Source organism: Hypanus sabinus, chromosome 10, assembly GCF_030144855.1.
Source record: "Hypanus sabinus isolate sHypSab1 chromosome 10, sHypSab1.hap1, whole genome shotgun sequence".
Classification (NCBI taxonomy): domain Eukaryota; kingdom Metazoa; phylum Chordata; class Chondrichthyes; order Myliobatiformes; family Dasyatidae; genus Hypanus; species Hypanus sabinus.
The window spans coordinates 104,114,460-104,142,412 of record NC_082715.1 but is presented as its reverse complement, the minus strand read 5'-3'; the positions used below and the strand labels follow the sequence as shown (position 1 = coordinate 104,142,412).

Here is a 27,953-nt window from a genome sequence, read left to right as displayed (position 1 = left end):
AGACTTCAGTCACGTACGTTCGAATGCTGTTCATAGACTTCAGTCACGTATGTTCGAATGCTGTTCATAGACTTCAGTCTCGTATGTTCGAATGCTGTTCATAGACTTCAGTCACGTATGTTCGAATGCTGTTCATAGACTTCAGTTACGTAAGTTCCAATGCTGTTCATAGACTTCAGTTACGTACGTTCGAATGCTGTTCATAGACTTCAGTCTCGTATGTTCGAATGCTGTTCATAGACTTCAGTCACGTACGTTCGAATGCTGTTCATAGGCTTCAGTTACGTACGTTCGAATGCTGTTCATAGACTTCAGTCACGTACGTTCGAATGCTGTTCATAGACTTCAGTTACGTACGTTCGAATGCTGTTCATAGACTTCAGTCACGTATGTTCGAATGCTGTTCATAGACTTCAGTCACGTACGTTCCAATGCTGTTCATAGACTTCTGTTACATACGTTCGAATGCTGTTCATAGACTTCAGTTACGTACGTTCCAATGCTGTTCATAGACTTCAGTTACGTACGTTCGAATGCTGTTCATAGACTTCAGTCACGTACGTTCGAATGCTGTTCATAGACTTCAGTCACGTACGTTCGAATGCTGTTCATAGACTTCAGTCTCGTACGTTCGAATGCTGTTCATAGACTTCAGTCACGTACGTTCGAATGCTGTTCATAGACTTCAGTCACGTACGTTCGAATGCTGTTCATAGACTTCAGTCACGTACGTTCGAATGCTGTTCATAGACTTCAGTCACGTACGTTCGAATGCTGTTCATAGACTTCAGTCACGTACGTTCGAATGCTGTTCATAGACTTCAGTCACGTATGTTCGAATGCTGTTCATAGACTTCAGTCTCGTATGTTCGAATGCTGTTCATAGACTTCAGTCACGTATGTTCGAATGCTGTTCATAGACTTCAGTTACGTAAGTTCCAATGCTGTTCATAGACTTCAGTTACGTACGTTCCAATGCTGTTCATAGACTTCAGTCTCGTATGTTCGAATGCTGTTCATAGACTTCAGTCACGTACGTTCCAATGCTGTTCATAGACTTCAGTTACGTACGTTCGAATGCTGTTCATAGACTTCAGTCTCGTATGTTCGAATGCTGTTCATAGACTTCAGTTACGTACGTTCCAATGCTGTTCATAGACTTCAGTTACGTACGTTCGAATGCTGTTCATAGACTTCAGTCTCGTATGTTCGAATGCTGTTCATAGACTTCAGTTACGTACGTTCCAATGCTGTTCATAGACTTCAGTTACGTACGTTCCAATGCTGTTCATAGACTTCAGTTACGTACGTTCGAATGCTGTTCATAGACTTCAGTCACGTACGTTCCAATGCTGTTCATAGACTTCAGTCACGTATGTTCGAAAGCTGTTCATAGACTTCAGTCATGTATGTTCGAATGCTGTTCATAGACTTCAGTCACGTACGTTCCAATGCTGTTCACAGACTTCTGTTACGTACGTTCGAATGCTGTTCATAGACTTCAGTCACGTACGTTCGAATGCTGTTCATAGACTTCAGTCACGTACGTTCGAATGCTGTTCATAGACTTCAGTCACGTACGTTCGAATGCTGTTCATAGACTTCAGTCACGTATGTTCGAATGCTGTTCATAGACTTCAGTCTCGTATGTTCGAATGCTGTTCATAGACTTCAGTCACGTATGTTCGAATGCTGTTCATAGACTTCAGTTACGTAAGTTCCAATGCTGTTCATAGACTTCAGTTACGTACGTTCGAATGCTGTTCATAGACTTCAGTCTCGTATGTTCGAATGCTGTTCATAGACTTCAGTCACGTACGTTCGAATGCTGTTCATAGGCTTCAGTTACGTACGTTCGAATGCTGTTCATAGACTTCAGTCATGTATGTTCGAATGCTGTTCATAGACTTCAGTCACGTACGTTCGAATGCTGTTCATAGACTTCAGTCACGTATGTTCGAATGCTGTTCATAGACTTCAGTCTCGTATGTTCGAATGCTGTTCATAGACTTCAGTCACGTATGTTCGAATGCTGTTCATAGACTTCAGTTACGTAAGTTCCAATGCTGTTCATAGACTTCAGTTACGTACGTTCGAATGCTGTTCATAGACTTCAGTCTCGTATGTTCGAATGCTGTTCATAGACTTCAGTTACGTACGTTCGAATGCTGTTCATAGACTTCAGTCTCGTATGTTCGAATGCTGTTCATAGACTTCAGTTACGTACGTTCCAAAGCTGTTCATAGACTTCAGTTACGTACGTTCGAATGCTGTTCATAGACTTCAGTCTCGTATGTTCGAATGCTGTTCATAGACTTCAGTCACGTACGTTCGAATGCTGTTCATAGACTTCAGTTACGTACGTTCGAATGCTGTTCATAGACTTCAGTCTCGTATGTTCGAATGCTGTTCATAGACTTCTGTTACGTACGTTCGAATGCTGTTCATAGACTTCAGTCACGTACGTTCGAATGCTGTTCATAGACTTCAGTCACGTACGTTCGAATGCTGTTCATAGACTTCAGTCACGTACGTTCGAATGCTGTTCATAGACTTCAGTCACGTATGTTCGAATGCTGTTCATAGACTTCAGTCTCGTATGTTCGAATGCTGTTCATAGACTTCAGTCACGTATGTTCGAATGCTGTTCATAGACTTCAGTTACGTAAGTTCCAATGCTGTTCATAGACTTCAGTTACGTACGTTCCAATGCTGTTCATAGACTTCAGTCTCGTATGTTCGAATGCTGTTCATAGACTTCAGTCACGTACGTTCCAATGCTGTTCATAGACTTCAGTTACGTACGTTCGAATGCTGTTCATAGACTTCAGTCTCGTATGTTCGAATGCTGTTCATAGACTTCAGTTACGTACGTTCCAATGCTGTTCATAGACTTCAGTTACGTACGTTCGAATGCTGTTCATAGACTTCAGTCTCGTATGTTCGAATGCTGTTCATAGACTTCAGTTACGTACGTTCCAATGCTGTTCATAGACTTCAGTTACGTACGTTCCAATGCTGTTCATAGACTTCAGTTACGTACGTTCGAATGCTGTTCATAGACTTCAGTCACGTACGTTCCAATGCTGTTCATAGACTTCAGTCACGTATGTTCGAAAGCTGTTCATAGACTTCAGTCATGTATGTTCGAATGCTGTTCATAGACTTCAGTCACGTACGTTCCAATGCTGTTCACAGACTTCTGTTACGTACGTTCGAATGCTGTTCATAGACTTCAGTCACGTACGTTCGAATGCTGTTCATAGACTTCAGTCACGTACGTTCGAATGCTGTTCATAGACTTCAGTCACGTACGTTCGAATGCTGTTCATAGACTTCAGTCACGTATGTTCGAATGCTGTTCATAGACTTCAGTCTCGTATGTTCGAATGCTGTTCATAGACTTCAGTCACGTATGTTCGAATGCTGTTCATAGACTTCAGTTACGTAAGTTCCAATGCTGTTCATAGACTTCAGTTACGTACGTTCGAATGCTGTTCATAGACTTCAGTCTCGTATGTTCGAATGCTGTTCATAGACTTCAGTCACGTACGTTCGAATGCTGTTCATAGGCTTCAGTTACGTACGTTCGAATGCTGTTCATAGACTTCAGTCATGTATGTTCGAATGCTGTTCATAGACTTCAGTCACGTACGTTCGAATGCTGTTCATAGACTTCAGTCACGTATGTTCGAATGCTGTTCATAGACTTCAGTCTCGTATGTTCGAATGCTGTTCATAGACTTCAGTCACGTATGTTCGAATGCTGTTCATAGACTTCAGTTACGTAAGTTCCAATGCTGTTCATAGACTTCAGTTACGTACGTTCGAATGCTGTTCATAGACTTCAGTCTCGTATGTTCGAATGCTGTTCATAGACTTCAGTTACGTACGTTCGAATGCTGTTCATAGACTTCAGTCTCGTATGTTCGAATGCTGTTCATAGACTTCAGTTACGTACGTTCCAAAGCTGTTCATAGACTTCAGTTACGTACGTTCGAATGCTGTTCATAGACTTCAGTCTCGTATGTTCGAATGCTGTTCATAGACTTCAGTCACGTACGTTCGAATGCTGTTCATAGACTTCAGTTACGTACGTTCGAATGCTGTTCATAGACTTCAGTCTCGTATGTTCGAATGCTGTTCATAGACTTCTGTTACGTACGTTCAAATGCTGTTCATAGACTTCAGTTACATACGTTCCAATGCTGTTCATAGACTTCAGTCATGTATGTTCGAATGCTGTTCATAGACTTCAGTCACGTACGTTCGAATGCTGTTCATAGACTTCAGTCACGTATGTTCGAATGCTGTTCATAGACTTCAGTCTCGTATGTTCGAATGCTGTTCATAGACTTCAGTCACGTATGTTCGAATGCTGTTCATAGACTTCAGTTACGTAAGTTCCAATGCTGTTCATAGACTTCAGTTACGTACGTTCCAATGCTGTTCATAGACTTCAGTCTCGTATGTTCGAATGCTGTTCATAGACTTCAGTCACGTACGTTCCAATGCTGTTCATAGACTTCAGTTACGTACGTTCGAATGCTGTTCATAGACTTCAGTCATGTATGTTCGAATGCTGTTCATAGACTTCAGTCACGTACGTTCGAATGCTGTTCATAGACTTCAGTCACGTATGTTCGAATGCTGTTCATAGACTTCAGTCTCGTATGTTCGAATGCTGTTCATAGACTTCAGTCACGTATGTTCGAATGCTGTTCATAGACTTCAGTTACGTAAGTTCCAATGCTGTTCATAGACTTCAGTTACGTACGTTCGAATGCTGTTCATAGACTTCAGTCTCATATGTTCGAATGCTGTTCATAGACTTCAGGCACGTACGTTCGAATGCTGTTCATAGACTTCAGTTACGTACGTTCGAATGCTGTTCATAGACTTCAGTCTCGTATGTTCGAATGCTGTTCATAGACTTCAGTTACGTACGTTCCAATGCTGTTCATAGACTTCAGTTACGTACGTTCGAATGCTGTTCATAGACTTCAGTCTCGTATGTTCGAATGCTGTTCATAGACTTCAGTTACGTACGTTCCAATGCTGTTCATAGACTTCAGTTACGTACGTTCCAATGCTGTTCATAGACTTCAGTTACGTACGTTCGAATGCTGTTCATAGACTTCAGTCACGTACGTTCCAATGCTGTTCATAGACTTCAGTTACGTATGTTCGAATGCTGTTCATAGACTTCAGTCACGTACGTTCCAATGCTGTTCATAGACTTCTGTTACGTACGTTCGAATGCTGTTCATAGACTTCAGTCACGTATGTTCGAATGCTGTTCATAGACTTCAGTCATGTATGTTCGAATGCTGTTCATAGACTTCAGTCACGTACGTTCGAATGCTGTTCATAGACTTCAGTCACGTATGTTCGAATGCTGTTCATAGACTTCAGTCTCGTATGTTCGAATGCTGTTCATAGACTTCAGTCACGTATGTTCGAATGCTGTTCATAGACTTCAGTTACGTAAGTTCCAATGCTGTTCATAGACTTCAGTTACGTACATTCGAATGCTGTTCATAGACTTCAGTCTCGTATGTTCGAATGCTGTTCATAGACTTCAGTCACGTACGTTCGAATGCTGTTCATAGACTTCAGTTACGTACGTTCGAATGCTGTTCATAGACTTCAGTCTCGTATGTTCGAATGCTGTTCATAGACTTCAGTTACGTACGTTCCAATGCTGTTCATAGACTTCAGTCACGTACGTTCGAATGCTGTTCATAGACTTCAGTCTCGTATGTTCGAATGCTGTTCATAGACTTCAGTTACGTACGTTCCAATGCTGTTCATAGACTTCAGTTACGTACGTTCGAATGCTGTTCATAGACTTCAGTCTCGTATGTTTGAATGCTGTTCATAGACTTCAGTCTCGTATGTTGGAATGCTGTTCATAGACTTCAGTCTCGTACGTTCGAATGCTGTTCATAGACTTCAGTCACGTACGTTCGAATGCTGTTCATAGACTTCAGTCTCGTATGTTCGAATGCTGTTCATAGACTTCAGTCACGTACGTTCGAATGCTGTTCATAGACTTCAGTCACGTACGTTCGAATGCTGTTCATAGACTTCAGTCACGTACGTTCGAATGCTGTTCATAGACTTCAGTCACGTACGTTCGAATGCTGTTCATAGACTTCAGTCACGTACGTTCGAATGCTGTTCATAGACTTCAGTTACGTACGTTCGAATGCTGTTCATAGACTTCAGTTACGTACGTTCCAATGCTGTTCATAGACTTCAGTTACGTACGTTCCAATGCTGTTCATAGACTTCAGTTACGTACGTTCCAATGCTGTTCATAGACTTCAGTCTCGTACGTTCGAATGCTGTTCATAGACTTCAGTCACGTACGTTCGAATGCTGTTCATAGACTTCAGTTACGTACGTTCGAATGCTGTTCATAGACTTCAGTCACGTACGTTCGAATGCTGTTCATAGACTTCAGTCACGTATGTTCGAATGCTGTTCATAGACTTCAGTCACGTACGTTCGAATGCTGTTCATAGACTTCTGTTACGTACGTTCGAATGCTGTTCATAGACTTCAGTCACGTACGTTCGAATGCTGTTCATAGACTTCAGTCTCGTACGTTCGAATGCTGTTCATAGACTTCAGTCACGTACGTTCGAATGCTGTTCATAGACTTCAGTCTCGTACGTTCGAATGCTGTTCATAGACTTCAGTCTCGTACGTTCGAATGCTGTTCATAGACTTCAGTTACGTACGTTCGAATGCTGTTCATAGACTTCAGTTACGTACGTTCGAATGCTGTTCATAGACTTCAGTCTCGTACGTTCGAATGCTGTTCATAGACTTCAGTTACGTACGTTCGAATGCTGTTCATAGACTTCAGTCTCGTATGTTTGAATGCTGTTCATAGACTTCAGTCACGTATGTTCGAATGCTGTTCATAGACTTCAGTCTCGTACGTTCGAATGCTGTTCATAGACTTCAGTTACGTACGTTCGAATGCTGTTCATAGACTTCAGTCTCGTACGTTCGAATGCTGTTCATAGACTTCAGTCACGTACGTTCGAATGCTGTTCATAGACTTCAGTCTCGTACGTTCGAATGCTGTTCATAGACTTCAGTCACGTACGTTCGAATGCTGTTCATAGACTTCAGTTACGTACGTTCGAATGCTGTTCATAGACTTCAGTCACGTACGTTCGAATGCTGTTCATAGACTTCTGTTACGTACGTTCGAATGCTGTTCATAGACTTCAGTCACGTATGTTCGAATGCTGTTCATAGACTTCAGTCATGTATGTTCGAATGCTGTTCATAGACTTCAGTCACGTACGTTCGAATGCTGTTCATAGACTTCAGTCACGTATGTTCGAATGCTGTTCATAGACTTCAGTCTCGTATGTTCGAATGCTGTTCATAGACTTCAGTCACGTATGTTCGAATGCTGTTCATAGACTTCAGTTACGTAAGTTCCAATGCTGTTCATAGACTTCAGTTACGTACATTCGAATGCTGTTCATAGACTTCAGTCTCGTATGTTCGAATGCTGTTCATAGACTTCAGTCACGTACGTTCGAATGCTGTTCATAGACTTCAGTTACGTACGTTCGAATGCTGTTCATAGACTTCAGTCTCGTATGTTCGAATGCTGTTCATAGACTTCAGTTACGTACGTTCCAATGCTGTTCATAGACTTCAGTCACGTACGTTCGAATGCTGTTCATAGACTTCAGTCTCGTATGTTCGAATGCTGTTCATAGACTTCAGTTACGTACGTTCCAATGCTGTTCATAGACTTCAGTTACGTACGTTCGAATGCTGTTCATAGACTTCAGTCTCGTATGTTCGAATGCTGTTCATAGACTTCAGTTACATACGTTCCAATGCTGTTCATAGACTTCAGTTACGTACGTTCCAATGCTGTTCATAGACTTCAGTTACATACGTTCCAATGCTGTTCATAGACTTCAGTCACGTACGTTCCAATGCTGTTCATAGACTTCAGTTACGTACGTTCGAATGCTGTTCATAGACTTCAGTTACGTACGTTCGAATGCTGTTCATAGACTTCAGTCACGTACGTTCCAATGCTGTTCATAGACTTCTGTTACGTACGTTCGAATGCTGTTCATAGACTTCAGTTACGTACGTTCGAATGCTGTTCATAGACTTCAGTCACGTACGTTCCAATGCTGTTCATAGACTTCAGTCACGTATGTTCGAATGCTGTTCATAGACTTCAGTTACGTACATTCCAATGCTGTTCATAGACTTCAGTCTCGTATGTTTGAATGCTGTTCATAGACTTCAGTCTTGTATGTTGGAATGCTGTTCATAGACTTCAGTCTCGTACGTTCGAATGCTGTTCATAGACTTCAGTCTCGTATGTTCGAATGCTGTTCATAGACTTCAGTCACGTACGTTCGAATGCTGTTCATAGACTTCAGTCTCGTATGTTCGAATGCTGTTCATAGACTTCAGTCACGTACGTTCGAATGCTGTTCATAGACTTCAGTCACGTACGTTCGAATGCTGTTCATAGACTTCAGTCACGTACGTTCGAATGCTGTTCATAGACTTCAGTTACGTACGTTCGAATGCTGTTCATAGACTTCAGTTACGTACGTTCGAATGCTGTTCATAGACTTCAGTTACGTACGTTCGAATGCTGTTCATAGACTTCAGTCTCGTATGTTCGAATGCTGTTCATAGACTTCAGTCACGTACGTTCGAATGCTGTTCATAGACTTCAGTTACGTACGTTCGAATGCTGTTCATAGACTTCAGTCACGTACGTTCGAATGCTGTTCATAGACTTCAGTCACGTATGTTCGAATGCTGTTCATAGACTTCAGTCACGTACGTTCGAATGCTGTTCATAGACTTCTGTTACGTACGTTCGAATGCTGTTCATAGACTTCAGTCACGTACGTTCGAATGCTGTTCATAGACTTCAGTCTCGTACGTTCGAATGCTGTTCATAGACTTCAGTCACGTACGTTCGAATGCTGTTCATAGACTTCAGTCTCGTACGTTCGAATGCTGTTCATAGACTTCAGTCTCGTACGTTCGAATGCTGTTCATAGACTTCAGTTACGTACGTTCGAATGCTGTTCATAGACTTCAGTTACGTACGTTCGAATGCTGTTCATAGACTTCAGTCTCGTACGTTCGAATGCTGTTCATAGACTTCAGTTACGTACGTTCGAATGCTGTTCATAGACTTCAGTCTCGTATGTTTGAATGCTGTTCATAGACTTCAGTCACGTATGTTCGAATGCTGTTCATAGACTTCAGTCTCGTACGTTCGAATGCTGTTCATAGACTTCAGTTACGTACGTTCGAATGCTGTTCATAGACTTCAGTCACGTACGTTCGAATGCTGTTCATAGACTTCAGTCTCGTACGTTCGAATGCTGTTCATAGACTTCAGTCACGTACGTTCGAATGCTGTTCATAGACTTCAGTCACGTACGTTCGAATGCTGTTCATAGACTTCAGTCACGTACGTTCGAATGCTGTTCATAGACTTCAGTCACGTATGTTCGAATGCTGTTCATAGACTTCAGTTACGTACGTTCGAATGCTGTTCATAGACTTCAGTCACGTACGTTCGAATGCTGTTCATAGACTTCAATTCAGCATTCAACACAATCATCCCTCAGAAACTGATTGGAAAGCTGAGCCTACTGGGCCTGAACACCTCCCTCTGCAACTGGATCCTGGTCTTCCTGACTGGGAGACCTCAGTCAGTCTGGATTGGGAGTAGCATCTCCAACACCATCACACTGAGCACGGGGGCTCCCCAGGGCTGTGTGCTCAGTCCACTGCTGTTCACTCTGCTGACCCATGACTGTGCTGCAACACACAGCTCGAACCACATCATCAAGTTCGTCGATGACACGACCGTGGTGGGTCTCATCAGCAAGAACGACGAGTCAGCTTACAGCAAGGAGGTGCAGCTAACGGACTGGTGCAGAGCCAACAACCTGTCTCTTAATGTGAACAAAACAAAAGAGATGGTTGTTGACTTCAGAAGGGCACGGAGTGACCACTCCCCGCTGAACATCGACGGCTCCTCGGTAGAGATCGTTAGGAGCACCAAATTTCTTGGTGTTCACCTGACAGAGAATCTCACCTGGTCCCTCAACACCAGCTCTATAGCAAAGAAAGGCCAGCAGCGTCTCTACTTTCTGTGAAGGCTGAGGAAAGTCCATCTCCCACCCCATCCTCATCACATTCGACAGGGCATCTTGAGCAGCTGCATCACTGCCTGGTTCGGAAATTGCACCATCTCGGATTGCGAGACCCTGCAGCGGATAGTGAGGTCAGCTGAGAAGATCATCGGGGTCTCTCTTCCTGCCATTACAGACGTTTACACTTCACGCTGCATCTGCAAAGCAAACAGTATTACGAAGGACCCCATGCACCCGTCATAAAAACTCTTCTCCCTCCTGCCGTCTGGGAAAAGGCACCGAAGCATTTGGGTTCTCACAACCAGACTATGTAACAGTTTCTTCCCCCAAGCCATCAGACTCCTCAATACCCAGAGCCTGGACTGACACCAGCTTACTGCCCTATTGTCTTGTTTATTATTTATTGTAATGCCTGCACTGTTTTGTGCACTTTATGCAGTCCTGGGTAGGTCTGTAGTGTAGTGTAGTTTTTTTCTGTGTTGTTTTTACATAGTTCAGTGTAGTTTTTGTACTGTTTCATGTAGCACCATGGTCCTGAAAAATGTCTCATTTTTACTGTGTACTGTACCAGCAGTTATGGTCGAAATGACAATAAAAAGTGACGACTTGACTTGAATATCTCCAGAAATCTTGTTTTTTTTTTAATTTTAAATTTCCAACATCTTCAGCTGTCAATGACTAGAATTTCTAAACCAGCTGTGAAGCTGACAAATCTTTCAATGTTTCTTGGTTGATAAATGGATGCAATGTTAGTTGTGTTGGGTTTATTTTAAGACCATAAAGACCATAGGAGCAGAAATAGGCCATTTGTCTGTTTGAGTTTGCTCCACCATTTAATCATGGCTAATTTATTATCCCTCTCAAACCCATTCTCTTGCCTTTTCCCCATAACCTTTGATATCCTTACTAACCAAGAATCGATCAACCTCTTTTTAAAATATAGCCAATGACTTGGCCTCCATAGCCATCTGTGGCAATGAATTCCACATATTCACTATCCTCTGGCTCAAGAAATTTTCTTTCATCTCTCTCCTAATGTGAAGTCCTTGTATTTTGATGCTGTGCCCTCTGGTCCGAACCGCACCACCCCTACGCCCCACCCCTGAACTGGAACCATCCTCTTGAGTTCAATCTATCCAAGCCTTTCAATATTCAATTGATTTCAATGGGATTCCATCTCATTCTTCTAAACTGGAGTGACTACAGATCCAGAGTCATCAAACACTCCTCATACATTATCTTTTCATTCTCATGAATGTCTCTGGGCCCTCTCTAATTCTTTCTTATCTAATGGGCACAAAATAGCTCACAAGTAGGGGAACACTTTGGTTACAGAGATCATAACACCATTAGTTTCAACTTGATCATGGATAAAGATAGATCTGGTCCTTGGGTTGAGGTTCTGAACTGGAAAAAGGCCAAAATTGAAGAAATGAGAAAGGATCTAAAAAGCATGGATTGGGACAGTTTGTTCTCTGGCAAGGATATGATTGGTAAGTGGGAGGTCTTCAAAGGAGAAATGTTGAGAGTGCAGAGTTTATATGTTCCTGTCAGGATTAAAAGCAAACTGAATAAGAATAAGGAACCTTGGTTCTCTAGGGATATTGAAACTCTGATAAAGAAGAAGAGAGAGATGTATGACATGTATTGGAAACAGGGAGCAAATAAACTACTTGAGGAGTATAAAAAGTGCAAAAAAAAACTTAAGAAGGAAATCAGGAGGGCTAAAAGAAGACATGAGGTAGCTTTGGCAGTCAAGGTGAAGGATAACCCAAAGAGCTTCTACAAGTATATTAAGAGCAAAAGGATAGTAAGGGATAAAATTGGTCCTCTTGAAGATCAGAGTGGTGGGCTATGTATGGAACCAAAAGAAATGGGGGAGATCTTAAATGGGTTTTTTGCATCTGTATTTACTAAGGAAACTGGCATGGAGTCAATGAAGATAAGGCAAACAAGTAGTGAGGTCATGGAACCTATACAGATTGAAGAGGAGAAGATGATTGCTATCTTGAGGCAAATCAGAGTAGATAAATCCCCAGGACCTGACAGGATATTCCCTCGGACCTTGAAGGAGACTAGTGTTGAAATTGCGGGGGCCCTGGCAGATATATTTAAAATGTTGGTATCTACAGGTGAGGTGCCGGAGGATTGGAGGATAGCTCATATTGTTCCATTGTTTAAAAAAGGCTCTAAAAGTAATCCGGGAAATTATAGGCTGGTAGATTTGACATTGGTAGTAGGTAAATTATTGGAAGGAGTACTAAGAGATAGGATCTACAAGTATTTAGATAGACAGGAACTTATTAGGGAGAGTCAACATGGCTTTGTGCGTGGCAAGTCATGTTTAACAAACCTATTAGAATGTTTCGAGGAGGTTACGAGGAAAGTGGATGAAGGGAAGGCAGTGGATGTTGTTTACATGGTGTTACACAGGGGCGACGGAGGAGAACCCAAGTGCAGGACACTGGCACGTCGACTCAGTTAGGGAGGCTGGTGTAGACCTGAACATAGAGCAGGAAACCAGAGGGATCTTGACAAGGAGACGGGATTCACAGGGACTCTCTAGAACTAGAGCGGAGCTTAGAACTAACGGTTCTAATCAGAACAGGGAACGAAGTATCACACGAGAATTGACCAACGAACTAGCAACCCGTGATAGAGTCACCATTGTATTTATTTCCCAGTCTCTGATGAAGGCCAGATGTACGGTAATTGGGTAACTAGCAGCAATTGACTGAAATTGGGGCATGATTAGGGAGAAAGAAGTGTTAAAGGGGAATGGCTAACTGGAACCATGACACATGGACTTAAGTAAGGCCTTTGACAAGGTCCCGCATGAGAAGTTAGTTAGGAAGATTCAGTTGCTAGGTATACATGGTGAGGTAGCAAATTGGATTAGACATTGGCTCAATGGGAGAAGTCAGAGAGTGGTAGCGGAGGATTGCTTCTCTGAATGGAGGCCTGTGACTAGTGGTGTGCCACAGGGGTCAGTGCTGGGTCCATTGTTATTTGTCATCTATATCAATGATCTGGATGATAATGTGGTAAATTGGATCAGCAAATTTGCTGATGATACAAAGATTGGAGGTTTAGTGGAAGTGAGGAAGGTTTTCAAAGCTTGCAGAGGGATTTGGACCAGCTGGAAAAATGGGCTGAAAAATGGCAGATGGAGTTTAATACAAACAAGTGTGAGGTATTGCACTTCAGAAGGAAAAACCAAGGTAGAACATACAAGGTAAATGGTAGGACACTGAAGAGTGCAGTAGAACAGAGGGATTTGGGAATACAGATACAAAATTCCCTAAAAGTGGTGTCATGGGTAGACAGGGTAGTAAAGAGAGCTTTTGGTACATTGGCCTTTATAAATCAAAATATCGAGTATAAGAGTTGGAATGTTACAGTGAGGTTGTATAAGGCATTGGTGAGGCCGAATTTGGAGTATTGTGTGCAGTTTTGGTCATCGAATTACAGGAAGGATATTAATAAGGTTGAAAGAGTACAGAGAAGGTTTACAAGGATGTTGCCGGGACTTGAGAAACTGAGTTACAGAGAAAGGTTGAATAGGTTAGGACTTTATTCTCTGGAGTGTAGAAGAATGAGGGGAGATTTAATAGAGGTGTATAAAATTATGATGGGTATAGATAGAGTGGATGCAAGCAGGCTTTTTCCACTGTGGCCAGGGGAGAAAAAAACCAGAGGACATGGGTTAAGGGTGAAGGGGGAAAAGTTTAAAGGGAACATGGGGGGGGGGGTTCTTCACATAGTGTGGTCAGAGTGTGTAATGAGCTGCCAGATGAAGTGGTAAATGTGGGCTCACTTTTAATATTTAAGAAAAACTTGGACAGGTACATGGATGAGAGGGGTATGGAGGGATATGGGCCAGGTGCAGGTCAGTGGGACTAGGCAGAAAAATGGTTTGGCACAGCCAAGAAGGGCCAAAAGGCCTGTTTCTGTGCTGTAATGTTCTATGGTTCTAAGTGTAGTCTGAATAATACTTTGGCATTATAAAGACTCAGCATTATATCCTTGCTTCTCGAAATGCTACCAACTCAACTGCAAATTAACTTTTAGGGAATCCTTTGCGCTTCTGATTTCTGAATGTGCTCCCCTTTTAGAAAGTAGTTTATGCCTTTATTCCTTCTACCAACATGCATGACCATATACTTCTCTACTCTGCATTATTCCATCTGCCACTTCATTGACCATTCTCCTTTCTCCTAATATAAATGATTTTGCACCCTGCTTCCTTAGCTCTTCTGGCCCCTCCACATATATTTGTATTATCTGCAAACTTGGCAAAAATTGATCAACTCCATCGTTCAAATCATTCACAAAAAACATGAAAAGGAATGGTCCCAACACTAATCCTTGCAGGACAGCACTGGTCATTGGCAGCCAATCAAAAGAGCCCCATTTATTTCCACTCTTTGCTCTCTACCAGTCAACCATTGCTCTGTCCTTGCTAGTATCTTTCCCATAATATCTTGAGTTCTTATCTTTTTAGCAGCCTCATATGTGGCACCTTGTAAAAGGCCTTCTGAAAATCCAAGTAAACAACATCCACTGACTCTCCTTTATCTATCCTGTCTATTATTTCTTCCAAGAATTCCAACAGATTTGTTAAGCAAAATTTCCCTTTAAGGAAACTGCTGATTTTGGCCTATTTAATCATGTGCCTCCAAGTACCCCGAAACTTAATTTTTTCATTATGGACTCTAACATCTTACCGACCATTGAAGCCAGGCTAATTGGCCTAAATTTTCCTTTTGTCTCTTTTCCCTTGTCAAACAGTGGAGTGATATTTGTAATTTTCTAGTCCTCCAGAATCCAATGAATCCAATTGAAGGAACTCTATTAATGCCTCTACAATACCTTTAGGTACCTCATTCAGAACTATGAAATGTAGTCCATCTGGTGCAGGTTAACTTAACTACCTTCAGACCTTTCAGTTTTCCAAGCACCTTCTTCTTAGTTAAAGTGACTGCACTTACCTCTAGCCCTTACACCCTAAAATTTCTGACGTACTGCTAATGTCTTCCACAGTGAAGACTGATGCAAAATGTTTATTGAGTTCTTCCACCATTTCTTTGTCCTTCATAACGACCTCTCTAGCATAATTTTCCAGTGATCTGATATCCACTTTCACTTCTCTTTTACTATCCTCTTTTGTTATCCTCTTTTTATATTATAACCATATAACCATATAACAATCACAGCACGGAAACAGGCCATCTTGGCCCTCCTAGTCCATGCCGAACCCTTAATCTCACCTAGTCCCACCTACCCGCACTCAGCCCATAACCCTCCACTCCTTTCCTGTCCATATACCTATCCAATTTTACCTTAAATGACACAACTGAACTGGCCTCTACTACTTCTACAGGAAGCTCATTCCACACAGCTATCACTCTTTGAGTAAAGAAATACCCCCTCGTGTTTCCCTTAAACTTCTGCCCCCTAACTCTCAAATCATGTCCTCTAGTTTGAATCTCCCCTACTCTCAATGGAAACAGCCTGTTCACGTCAACTCTATCTATCCCTCTCAAAATTTTAAATACCTCGATCAAATCCCCCCTCAACCTTCTACGCTCCAATTATTGACTAACTTACCTTTATATTTCATCTTATCTCTCCTTATTACTTTTTAGTTGCTTTCTGTTGGTTTTTAAAAGCTTGCCAATCCTCTAGCTGCCCACTGTTTTTTGCTATATTGTATGCCTTCTCTTTTACTTTTATGGTGCCTTTGGCTTCTCTTGTCAGCCACTGTTACTTCTTCCATTTTTGTGATGAACTGATCCTGCGCCTTCTGAATTACTTGTAAAAATCCAGCCGTTACTGCTCTGCCTTCCTTCCTTCCTGTTAATGATCCCTTCCATTCAACTTTGGTCATCTCCTGTCCCATACCTTTACTCAACTGTAATTGAGTAAATTACACCTGATTTTAGCTTCTCCTTCTCAGACTGCAGGGTGAATTCTATCATATTATGAACACCTTGTCCTAATTGTTCCTTTTCCTTAAGCTCCCTAATCTAATCTGTTTCAATTTCTTATCCAGAATTACCTCTTCCCTTTTGAGCTGAACCACAAGGTACTGTAAAAAGCTATCTTGTAGGTATTAAACACATGATTTCTCTTGGGTTATAGTACCAACCTGATTTTCCCAATCTACCTGCATACTAAAATCTCCATGATCATCATAGGATGCAAGGAATGGAGGAATGAGGATCACGTGCATGCAGTTTTGTTTCATTTGCCATCGTAGTTAGCACAGACACCGTGGGCTAAAAGGGCTGAAACTGTGCAGTACTGCTGCACTTTATAGGAATTAGACTCTGACGCCCCTTGAGATGCATGATCTAACAAATTTCTGTAGTGCATTTAAGTAAAGAGTTAATAGGAAGCTAAAAATAAATGGGTTATGAGTTAGGGTAATTAATAGTATGAGATAATGGAACTGTCTTCTGTTTGCTCGCTCTCTTTCTCTGTCTCTTTGCAATGATGTTGCTTGTATTACCTATAGTTCTCAATGAACTATCTATGGGAGTACTGTGAAACCGCTGATTAAAACTTACAACCAAAGTGTTTGACACTTGCAACCAATATGTTCGATGCTCGGGTAAGGAAACTGCTGGATGCCTCACATATGACCATGAATTGCACATGAAATCAACTCTATTGCCTGATTTTGTGACATGATATAAATATAAGTTACTATTCATATTCTTAGCAAAACACTCAGTAAACCCAAGCAGGCAGAATCAGAATCAGATGTAAAATATGTTGTTTTACTGCAGCATAAAATTACAATAAATTATAAAATAAATAAATAGTAGTAAAGAGAAGGGAGTAACAAGGGTTCACGAGTTTGTGGACCATTCAGAAATCTGATGACGGGGGGAAGAAACTGTCCCTGAATTGCTGAGTGTGCATCTTCAGGCTTCTGTATCCCATCCTGATGGCAGTACAAGAAGATGCCTTGTTCCGGATGGTGAGGTCCTTAATGACGGATACTCCCTTCTTGAGGTAATGCCCCTTGAAAATGCCCTTAATGTTGGGGAGTGCTGTGGCCATAATGGAGTCGGCTGAGTCCACAACTCTCTACAGCCTCTTGCAATCCTATGCATTGGAGCCTCCATATAAGGCTGTGATGCAACCATTTAAAATGCTCTTTGCCATACATCTATAGATATTTGCAAGAGATTTTGATTACATATCAAATCTCCTCAGACTCGTAAGTAGATCCATTGGTGTGCCTGCTTGGTGATGGGTCCATTGTGTTGGTGCTGGGACAGAAACTCCAACATGCTGACGCTCAAGAAATTACAGATGCTCAACCTTTCTCAATCACTGAACCCTTAATAAGGCCTGCTGTGTTTTCTCTTGGCTTCCCATTGGTCCTGCTGCTGTCAAATGATTGGCTGTTGTTGCAACTGCACTCAGCACTTGTTTTACTAGTTAATGGCAGATCTATTTAGTTTGGCTCATTAACCTGGCATTCATCTCAGTCTGAAGTGATTTGTGTTGACATATCCTGTAAAAAAAAATTAGATAAGAGGTCATTATCCTAACATCAAGACAGCTGATGTCACATCAGACTCCTGAATAGAATTCTTACCACAGGTACCATGGTATTTTAATATCATGGCATCATAGGAAAATGCTTCTCTTATGAATGGAGACTTTCCTTTGTCTCAATGTTTTACGCGTGACAATGATATTAATATTTACAGTTACATAATTTGTAATCTTGTGAGGAATTACTGTGGGAATGGACTGAATTTAAAGTGGATTATTCATCTTGTCTGTATGAGTTCTCAGGCTGTCAGCTTCTGTGAATGAAGCATCTGGAGGTTCAATCTACAGCTGTGATCTGTGGACGGACCTTGTGCGTCAAACTTTAAAAAATGTATCTTAGAGGTTCAAAGCCTATGATCCTTCAATCCCATCTTTTGCGCATTTAAAACCAAACAATCCACAATGTTTCTCTGATAGGTTACTACCCTTGACCTTGCATGACTCACCCCTCAGGAATACTTTTATAAACCTATGGTTGTCATTGAAGGAAGGGCTGTGCACTGTAATTACACTGGGATGTAAGGATTTAATAATTCCTAATAATTCCCATCCTTGGAGCAGCCAGTGACTTGATGTTTCCAGCATGAAATAATGTTGAATTGTGTATCACATCACCAGGCATTTGGTTGGGTACAATTCTCACTTATTTCCTATTGTATCTGCTTTGGTTTCCAATTCAGAGATATTTCCTTTTTTACATTGTCTGCTGCATTTTTATTATATAAAACTGAGTACCAAGTGAAACCCCTTTTTACTGGGCGCCCCTGGAAATGCAGCTCGTTAACCCCTCACTAACAACCAGTGTACACAGGCTTTGTACGTCTAGGATGTACACAACTTCGGCTCTGTCAAATCTGCGAGGATGGGATGTCTCGCCAGTTTGTGTGAATTGGCGTAGATTGGGAGACCGCTTTGCAGAGCACGTGCTCCGTCTGCCAGAAACAGCAGGAACTCCCAGCGGTGAGGCATTTAATTCCACTTCACATTCCCATTTCGACAAGTCTGTCCATAACCTCCTTCAATGTTATGATAAGGCCACACTTAGGCTGGAGGAAAAAAACCTTATATTCTGTTTGGGTGGCCTCCAAACTGATAGCATGGATGTCTGGAACTTCTGGTAATGCCCCCACCCCCCCTTCACCATTTCCATCTCCTTTTCCCTCTCTTATCTTCTTGCCCACCCATCACCTCCCTCTGGTGCTCCTCCCCCCTTTTCTTTCTACCATGCCCTTCTGTCTCTTTCACTAATCAACTTCCCAACTCTCTACTTTATCCCTCCTCCTCCAGGTTTCACCTATCACCTTGTGTTTCTTTCTCCCCTTCCCTGATCTTTAAAATCTACTCCTCAGCTATTTTCCTCCAGTCTTGACAAAGGGTTTCGGCCCGAAACATCCACTGAGCTTTTTTCTATAGCTGCTGCTTGCCCTGCTGAGTTCCTCCAGCATTTTGTTTGTGTGTTGCTTGGATTTCCAGCACCTAAAGGTTTTCTCTAGTTTGTGTGAATGCTGTGCGATTTACCACCCTCGGCAAGAAATAACAGATCCACGCACAGCATAAAATTATGAAGAAGTATATTTAAGAATGTTAACTTAAGCAAACAATTATTAAAGGAAAGACAGAAAAAACAAAATAGGCCCATTATACTTAAACAGTCAAACGTGCACTTAAGTTGGAGTTCATCTTGAACTTGTCTGTAACTCACGTGCTAGGCCCTCGGTCGGTGTGAAATTACACACCACCTTCCGAATGCTGCTCAAAATCCATCTTGAACAATCAAGTCTCCCATGGGACCATTCATCTGCACAAAGCAGCTCGTACAACAGGGATGGCATCCACAGCCATCTTCTCTCAGCTCCCACCAAAGAAGACTTCGACCCACACCAATGTCCGCCACAAAACTTCCCTGCCCAGCTTTCTCCAGAACCTTTTCCCAATTCCACCGTCCTGATTGGCTGACAACACATATCTAAGTTGAGCGACAAAGTGTCTTATCTCAGCTCAGATCCAAGCAGGCTGTTCTTACAGAACTGCTAAAATGAAATACCTCCAGCATAGCAGTAACACTCTCTACCATGGCGTTATGCATGTATGCTAGGGCGACTCCTTAAAACAATGTTCATTGAACAGTTTGTTCCTTTAAGCTTAATTTTGCCTTCAGGGTAACTCCTAGCAATGTTTGGCAAGTTTTACATTGATGTGGATATTTTAAATGAGGCAGATGTGATATATAGTGGAAAATGCATTATGACCAAACTGGTCAATTCTTGGTTCAAATAGCAGGGTGGAGGAGGGATGTGGGGTTAGGTTCAGGGAGTGCATGACATTGCCTAGGCTGTGACACATGCGTAAGAGGACTGGAAACTGGAGATAAGTTTTTATGCCTCTGATGATCTATACCTTGGTCAGATGAAGTTGTGGATTTATGCATACTAAAAGACATTTTTTTCTTTCTCAAAAAGTATAAATTTCATTTTTCCTGATGCTCCTTGATGTGGTTACTTATATGTACTGAACCTTAGAAATTAAAATAATAGCTCTGGTTAAGCTTCGAGGGCTGGGCCCGAGAGGATTGAGGAAAGTGTCCAAATTTGGTCAAATGGACTCCATTCCGAAAGGAAGACACCACCCTGTACTAATCTGCAATCGTTTTCTCCTGTGTGCTGCACTCCTCTGCAGATTGCAGGGTGTTGGCTGATGTAGAATGTCATGTTGAATGACAACAGCATTGCAGAGGCTGTGTAGATTGTTTTGGAGCAGGATGAGAGTGGACTACTAAACACTGAATCACTGACTACTGGGCTTCAAAAGCCTATCAATAGCACTGTCATTCTCTGTAAATGCATTTGTCATCGCTGTCAAGCATTTCCATTAATCGTTCATGCCAGCTGGAGTGAAACTGAATACATCACAGTTACTGGCCTTTTCTGTCCAATTCACTGACTCACTGCTTTGAGAATATTCAAGGAAAATACTGCAAGTTGAGAACAGGAAACCTAAAAACTACAATGGATGGAATTTGGGCAACATTTGCTGCACTGAGTAGGCTGATGATGAGTCAGATTGACTTTAGAGGAGAGCAGAGTTTGGTATGTCCCATCTGGGCAGTGAGTGATGTGATGTACCCCAAGTTATTGAGAGAGACAAGATATGAGAATGCTCGGGCCTTGAGTAATATCTTTATGTTTCTAGCTGTAGGTTGTGTCCCAGAGGACTGGTGAGTAGCTAAAGTTGTTCCATTATTCAAGAAAGGAAATAGGGATAATCCTGCATACTAAAGACTGGTGAGTCTCAAGTTACTGGAGTGGTTTCTTAGGGATAAGATTTAAGAGCATTTGGAAAACCATAGATTTCCATTTAGGTGTAATTAGGAAAACATGCAGTCAGCATGGCTTTGGGAGGGCAAGTTATGCTTTACTAACAAGTTTTTGGACAAAGTGACAAAGGTGGTTGATGACAGTAGGGCTGTGGGTGCTGTCTACATGGATTTTATTGAGGAATTTGACGAGGTCCCTCATGAGAGGTTGAACCAGAAGATTAAGATGCATGGGATCCATGATGAATAGGACACTTGGATTCCAAATGGGTTTAATTGAGGAACGACCGTGCAGGCACGTGGATATCAACGAGTTAGACCGAAGAGAAGAATATAATAAGAGCGGGTATTTGAGGAGCGGGCAATGGAGTAGAGGGAGTTGGAGTAGGAGGGCTTTGGTGATAAGGGGTCGAGGCTAGGTAACTTACTTGTGAAGAATATGAATAGGAAGTATGTCTATGAGGCCAGTGTTCTGTACTGGGTGTCGGATGTGGGATGTCTGGGAGACTTCCAGCCTCCTGTGCAGCCACATCTGTGCCAAGTGAGTGGAGTTGCAGTTCCTTAGGGACAGCATTAGGGAACTGGAGATGCAGCTCCTTAGGGACTGTGTTAGTGAACTGGAGATACAGCTTGATGACCTTCGTCTGGTCAGGGAAAGTGAGGAGGTGATAGAGAGGAGCTATAGACAAGTAGTCACACCGGGGCCTCAAGAGACAGATAAGTGGTAACGGTCAGGAGAGGGAAGGGCAAGAGTCAGATACTAGCCAGTACCCATGTGGCTGTCCCCCTTAACAATAAGTACTCCTGAGGGGAGGGGATCTACCAGGGGGAAGCAACAGTGGCCGTGCCCCTGGCACAGAGACTGGCCCTGTGGCTCAGAAGGGTATGGAAAGGAAGAGGATGGCAGCAGTGATAGGGGACTCTATAGTCAGGGGGTCAGACAGGTGATTCTGTGGACGCAGGAAAGAAACGCAGATGGTAGTTTGCCTCCCAGGTGCCAGGGTCTGGGATGTTCCTGATCGTGTCCATAATATCCTGAAGGAAAAGGGAGGAGGACCTGAAAAGAGAGTTAGGAAGGAAGTTGAGAAGCAGGACCTCAAAGATAGTAATCTTGGAATTACTGCCTGTGCCATGTTACAGTCAGTATAGGGCTAGAGTGAAGTGGAGGATAAATACGTGGCTGAGGGTTTGGAGGAGATGGCAGGGATTCAGATTTCTGGATCATTAGGACCTCTTTTGGGCCAGGAGTGACCTGTACAAAAAGGACGGATTGCACTTGAATCTGAGGGAGACCAATATCCTAGCAAGGAGGTTTTCAAAGACTGTTGGGGAGAATTTAAACTAGAATCACTGGGGGGTGGGAACTGAACTGAAGAGATGGAGGAAGGGGCAGCTGGTTCACAAATCGAGAAAGCTTGTAAACAGTGTTAGAGGGAGGATAGGCAGGTGATAGAGAAGGGATACTCTCAGACTGATGATTTGAGATGTGTCTATTTCAATGCAAGAAGTATTATGAATAAAACGGGTGACCTTAGAGTGAGCAGTACTTGGAGCTATGATATTATGGCCATTACAGAGACTTGAATGACTCAAGAGCTGGAATAGTTACTTAGAGTGCCAGGCTTTAGATGTTTCAGAAAGGACAGGGAGGGAGGCAAAAGAGGTGAGGGTGTGTCACTGTTGATCAGGGATAGTGTCACAGCTATAGAAAAGGAGGAAGTCATGGAGGGGATGTCTACTGACTCTCTGTGGGTGGAAGTTAGGAACAGGAAGGGGCCAATAACTCTACTGGGTGTTTTTTATACACCACCCATTAATAACAGGGACATCGAGGAGCATATAGCAAGACAGATTCTGGAAAGGAGTAGTAATAACAGGGTTGTTATGGTGGGAGATTTAGATTTCCCAAATATCAAATGACAGCTCCCTAGAGCGAGGGGTTTAGATGGGATGGAGTTTGTTAGGTGTGTTCAGGAAGGTTTATTGATAAGCCTATAAGAGGAGAGGCTGTACTTGATTTGGTATTGGGAAATGAACCTGGTCAGGTGACAGATCTCTCAGTGGGAGAGCATTTTGGAGATAATGATCACAATTCTATCTCCTTTACCATAGCATTGGAGAGAGATAGGGACAGACAAATTAGGAAAGTGCTTAATTGGAGAAAGGGGAATTATGAGGCTATCAGGCAGGAACTTGGAAACATAAATTGGGAACAGATGTTCTCAGGGAAGTGTATGGCAGAAATGTGACAAATGTTCAGGGGATATCTGCGTGGTGTTCTGCATAGGTACATTCCAATGAGACAGGGACAGTTTGGTAGAGTACAGGAACTGTGTACAACAACTGTTGAAAATCTATTTAAGAAGAAAAGAAAAACTTATGAAAGGTTCAAAAACCAGGTAATGATAGTCTAGAAGATTACATGGCTAGCAGGAAGGAGCTTAAGAATGAAATTAGGAGAGCCAGAAGGGGCCATGAGAAAGCCTTGGTGAGCAAGAATAAGGAAAACCCCAAGGTGTCCTACAAGAATGTGAAGAGCAAGAGGATAAGACTTCAGAGAATAGGACCAATCAAATGTGACAGTGGAAAAGTGTGTATGGAACCAGAGGAGATAGCAGAAATACTTAATGGATACTTTGCTTCAGTATTCACTACGGAAAAGGATCTTGGTGATTGTAGGGATGACTTACAGTGGTCTGAAAAGCTTGAGCATATAGACATTAAGAAAGAGGATGTGCTGGAGCTTTTGGAAAGCATCAAGTTGGGTAAGGCACTGGGACTGGACGAGATACATCCCAGACCACTGTGGGAGGCGAGGGAGGAGTTTGCTGAGCCTCTGGCAATGGTTTTTGCATCATCAGTGGGGACAGGAGAGGTTCTGGAGGATTGGAGAGTTGCAGATGTTGTTCCCTTATTCAAGAAAGGGAGTAGAGATAGCCCATGAAATTATAGACCAGTGAGTCTTACTTCAGTGGTTGGTAAGTTTGTGGAGAAGGCAGGATTTATGAACATTTGGAGAGGTATAATATGATTAGGAATAATCAGCATGGATTTGTCAAAGGCAAGTTGTGCTTTATGAGCCAGATTAAATTTTTTGATGTGAATAAACAGATTGCTGAAGGTAGAGCAGTAGATGTAGTGCATCCGGATTTCAGCAAATCTGAAGGATAAGGTACCCCATGAAAGGCTAATCGAGAAAGTAAGGAGGCATAGTACAAGACATTGGTAAGGCCAAATTTGGAGTATTGTGTACAGTTCTGGTCACCAAATTATTGGAAAGATGTCAACAAACTAGAGAGAGTACAGAGGAGATTTACTAGAATGTTACCTGGGTTTCAGCACCTAAATTACAGAGAAAGGTTGAACAAGTTAGGTCTTTATTCTTTGGAGTGTAGATGGTTGAGGGGGGACTTGATAGAGGTATTTAAAATTATGAGGGGTATAGATAGAGTTGACGTGGATAGGCTTTTTCCATTGAGAGTAGGGGAGATTCAAACAAGAGGACATGAGTTGAGAGTTAAGGGGCAAAAGTTTAGGGGTAACACAAGGGGGAACTTCTTTACTCAGAGAGTAGTAGCTGTGTGGAACGAAGTGGTAGAGGCAGGTTCGATTTTGTCACTTAAAAAAATTGGATAGGTATATGAACAGGAAAGGAATGGAGGGTTATGGGTTGAGTGCAGGTAGGTGGGACTAAATGAGAGTAAGTGTTCGGCACAGGCTAGAAGGGCCAAAATGGCCTGTTTCCGTGCTGTAATTGTTATATGGTTATATGGGATCCAAAGGGACATTGCTTTGTGGATCCAGAACTGGGTTGCCCACAGAAGGCAAAGAGTGGTTGTAGACGGGTCATATTCTGAATGGAGGTCGGTGACCAGTGGTGTGCCTCAGGGATCTGTTCTTAGGACCCTTACTCTTCAAGATTTTTGTAAATGACCCGGATGAGGAAGTGGAGGGATGAGTTAGTAAATTTGCTGATGACACAAAGGCTGGAGGTGTTGTGGATAGTGTGGAGGGCTGTCAGAGGTTAAAGTGGAACATTGATAGGATGCAAAAATGGGCTGAGAAGTGGCAGATGGAGTTCAACCCAGATAAGTGTGAAGTGGTTCATTTTGGTAGGTCAAATATGATGGCAGAATATAGTAAGACTTGGTAGTGTGGAGGATCAGAGAGATCTTTTGGTCCATGTCCATAGGACACTCAAAGCTGCTGCACAGGTTGACTGTATGGTTAAGAAGGCATGTGGTGCATTGGCTTTCATCAACCAAGGGATTGAGTTCAAGAGCCGGGAGATATTGTTACAGCTATATAGGACTCTGGTCAGACCCCACTTGGAGTACTGTGCTCGGTTCTGGTCACCTCACTACAGAAAGGATGTGGAGGAGATTTACAAGGGTGTTGTCTGGATTGGGGATAATGCCTTATGAAAATAGGTTGAGTGAACTTGGCCTTTTCTCCTTGGAGCGATGGAAGATGAGATGTGTATAAGATGATGAAAGGCATTGATCATGTGGATAGTCAGAGGCTTTATCCCAGGGCTGAAATGGCTAAAATGAGTGGGCACAGATTTAAGGTGCTTCGAAGTACGTACAGAGGGGATGTCGAGGGTAAGTTTTTTACGCAGAGAGTGGTGAATGCATGGAATGGGCTGCCAGCGACGGTGGTGGAGGTGGATACGATAGGGTCTTTTATGAATCTCCTGGATAGGTACATGGGGCTTAGAAAAATAGAGGGCTGTGAATAACCCTAAGTAATTTCTAAAGTTAGTACATGTTTGGTACAACATTGTGGGCTGAAGGGTCTGTATTGCGCTGTAAGTTTTCTTTGTTTCTATGTTTCATTTGTGGCTGATAGAACTTATTCCGGCTGGAGGTGTGTGATGTGCAGGGATCCATACTGGACCTGCTTTTTGTGATATATATATAAATGGCATGGATGAAAATGTAGAAAGTGAGTGGGTAAGTTTGCAGATGATAGCTAGGAAGCTAGGTGGTTAGGAGCGAGCTTAAGAAGGGACTTAGAAGAGCTGAAAGGGGCATGAGAAGGCCTTGGCAAGTAGGATTAAGGAAAACCCCAAAGCATTTTACATGTACATGAAGACAGGAGGATGACTAAGAAGTCCTCCTGATTAATAAGGTTAAAACGAATTTCTAAGCAGAAGGATATTTAGGAAGGGATATGGTATGTTGGCCTTTATTACTTCAGGGATTGAGTTGAAGCTTTATAAAACTTTAGTGAGACCACACTTGGAGCATTGCATTCAGTTCTGATCCCCTCATTATAAGAAGGATGTGGAAGCTTTAAAGATGGTGCAGCAGGGATTTACTGGGATGTTGTCTGGATTAGAAAACATGTCTTATGAGGAGAGGTTGAGCAAACTCAAACTTTAGTGTTGGAATGAAGGAGAATAAGAGATGACGATGGAGGTGTATAAGATGGTAAAAAGCATTGATAAACTGGACAGTCATATGTTTTCCTGCCAGGGTAGAAATGACTACTATGAGATTAGTCTCATTTTCCTCTCAATACTTATGAAGTGATGGAGGGAACTGGGTGGGGAAGTCAGGGGTGTTTTTTTCAAACAGAGTGGTAAGGGCGAGGAGCACTTCCTGGATTTGGTGGTAGAGGCAGACTCATTGAGACACTTAAAAGACTTAGGCACATGGATTGAAGAAAAATGGGGGTTTGTGTGGGAGGGAAGGGTTAGATTGATCTTGGGGTATATTGAAAGGTTTGCACAGCATTGTGGGCTGAAGATCCTGCACTGTGCTGTATTGTTCTATGGCCTACGTTCCTGTCTTGTTTGCCAAATCTGTCAGGAAAGATGTGGGCATGAAAGGGTTGAGATGTGAGCAGTGGAGGTACGCAGATCACAACCTCTCTGTGTGTTGAAGATATTGCCGTCTTCTCCCTGGATCTACAGTTTACCTGAAAATTGAATAACATCTGTGACCAGTTTGGAGTGAGGCCATATCTTCTTGTAATTGCCCTAATCAATACTCTGGTCGCAACACTATTAAGTCCAACTTCCCTAAACTGCTGTGGACCTGGTTCGCAGCAGCCAGGTTGTGTGGCAATGCTGGGTGGGGTAGGTATCCAAGCTGAATCAGAAATGGGAATGTCGGAGCGGTACTTCCTCTCAGTGGTGGGCAGGAACATAGTAATCAGTTGCAAGATGTTCACGGTGTTTCTGTGGACGGTGCCTGTGCTTTGCCAGTCACCTGAGTCATCTTCCATTTCAGAGAGATCCAGAATGTGCCGTGTCCTTTGCATATGATGTTCCAGTCTCCTGATGAAGTGGGGGAAACCATATCCAACATAGCCCTGAAGGACATCCTTGTGTGTGTGTGACAGCATCGAATTGTGTGTGGAGCTGGAGTCTGCAGACACCAAATTCCACTATCTGTTCCAGTATTGCTATTGTCAAGTTAGCTGCAGTGCAGATGAATTGTTGGTCCAAATCTCGATGAACTATGTATCTGCCGAGAAGGTCTAGAAATGCATTGGCATGTAAAGAATGGAAAAGTATGGGGTGTCCAGGGAGGGATAGCACCTCTGGTGAAGAGCCTTGTTGTGTCCATCTGGGAGCAGCTCACTCACCATTGGTCCCCACCAGCCACTCAGCTCTCACCTAAGGCTGCAAGTAGATGTTTGCATGCAACAGTGGCCACACCGTGGTACACCGCTTCGACAAGTGACCGAAACTAGGAGAGGGTAGCCAATGGCCTCATACCCCAGTAAGCTAGGGACATGTCTGCCCTAGCATGCAAAGTCAGCTCCGACAGCCTGGGTGGATGAGAACTACAGTGAAATCCAATGGCCAGGAAGGTGGTACTGCAATGCTCCGTGGAAAGCAAAGGGCATGACAAGGCAAGAAG

At 42.6% G+C, this 27,953-nt stretch overlaps 1 protein-coding gene across 5 annotated transcripts in view; it reads right to left on the bottom strand.

Annotated features, from left to right (window-relative positions):
- The window catches only part of LOC132400922 (general transcription factor II-I repeat domain-containing protein 2A-like), a 78,755-nt gene that overhangs the window by 5,606 nt on the left and 45,196 nt on the right, over positions 1-27,953 (bottom strand). For 4 of the 5 annotated variants that reach the window (XM_059982476.1, XM_059982475.1, XM_059982470.1 and 1 more), the window contains one exon: positions 17,026-17,721. The exons of the other annotated variant lie outside the window; for it this stretch is intronic. In XM_059982476.1, the coding sequence (XP_059838459.1) occupies positions 17,658-17,721 (64 nt within the window). In that variant the 3' untranslated portion in view covers positions 17,026-17,657. Of the gene's footprint in view, positions 1-17,025; positions 17,722-27,953 lie in introns of those variants that run through there. 5 annotated transcript variants of the gene reach the window in all.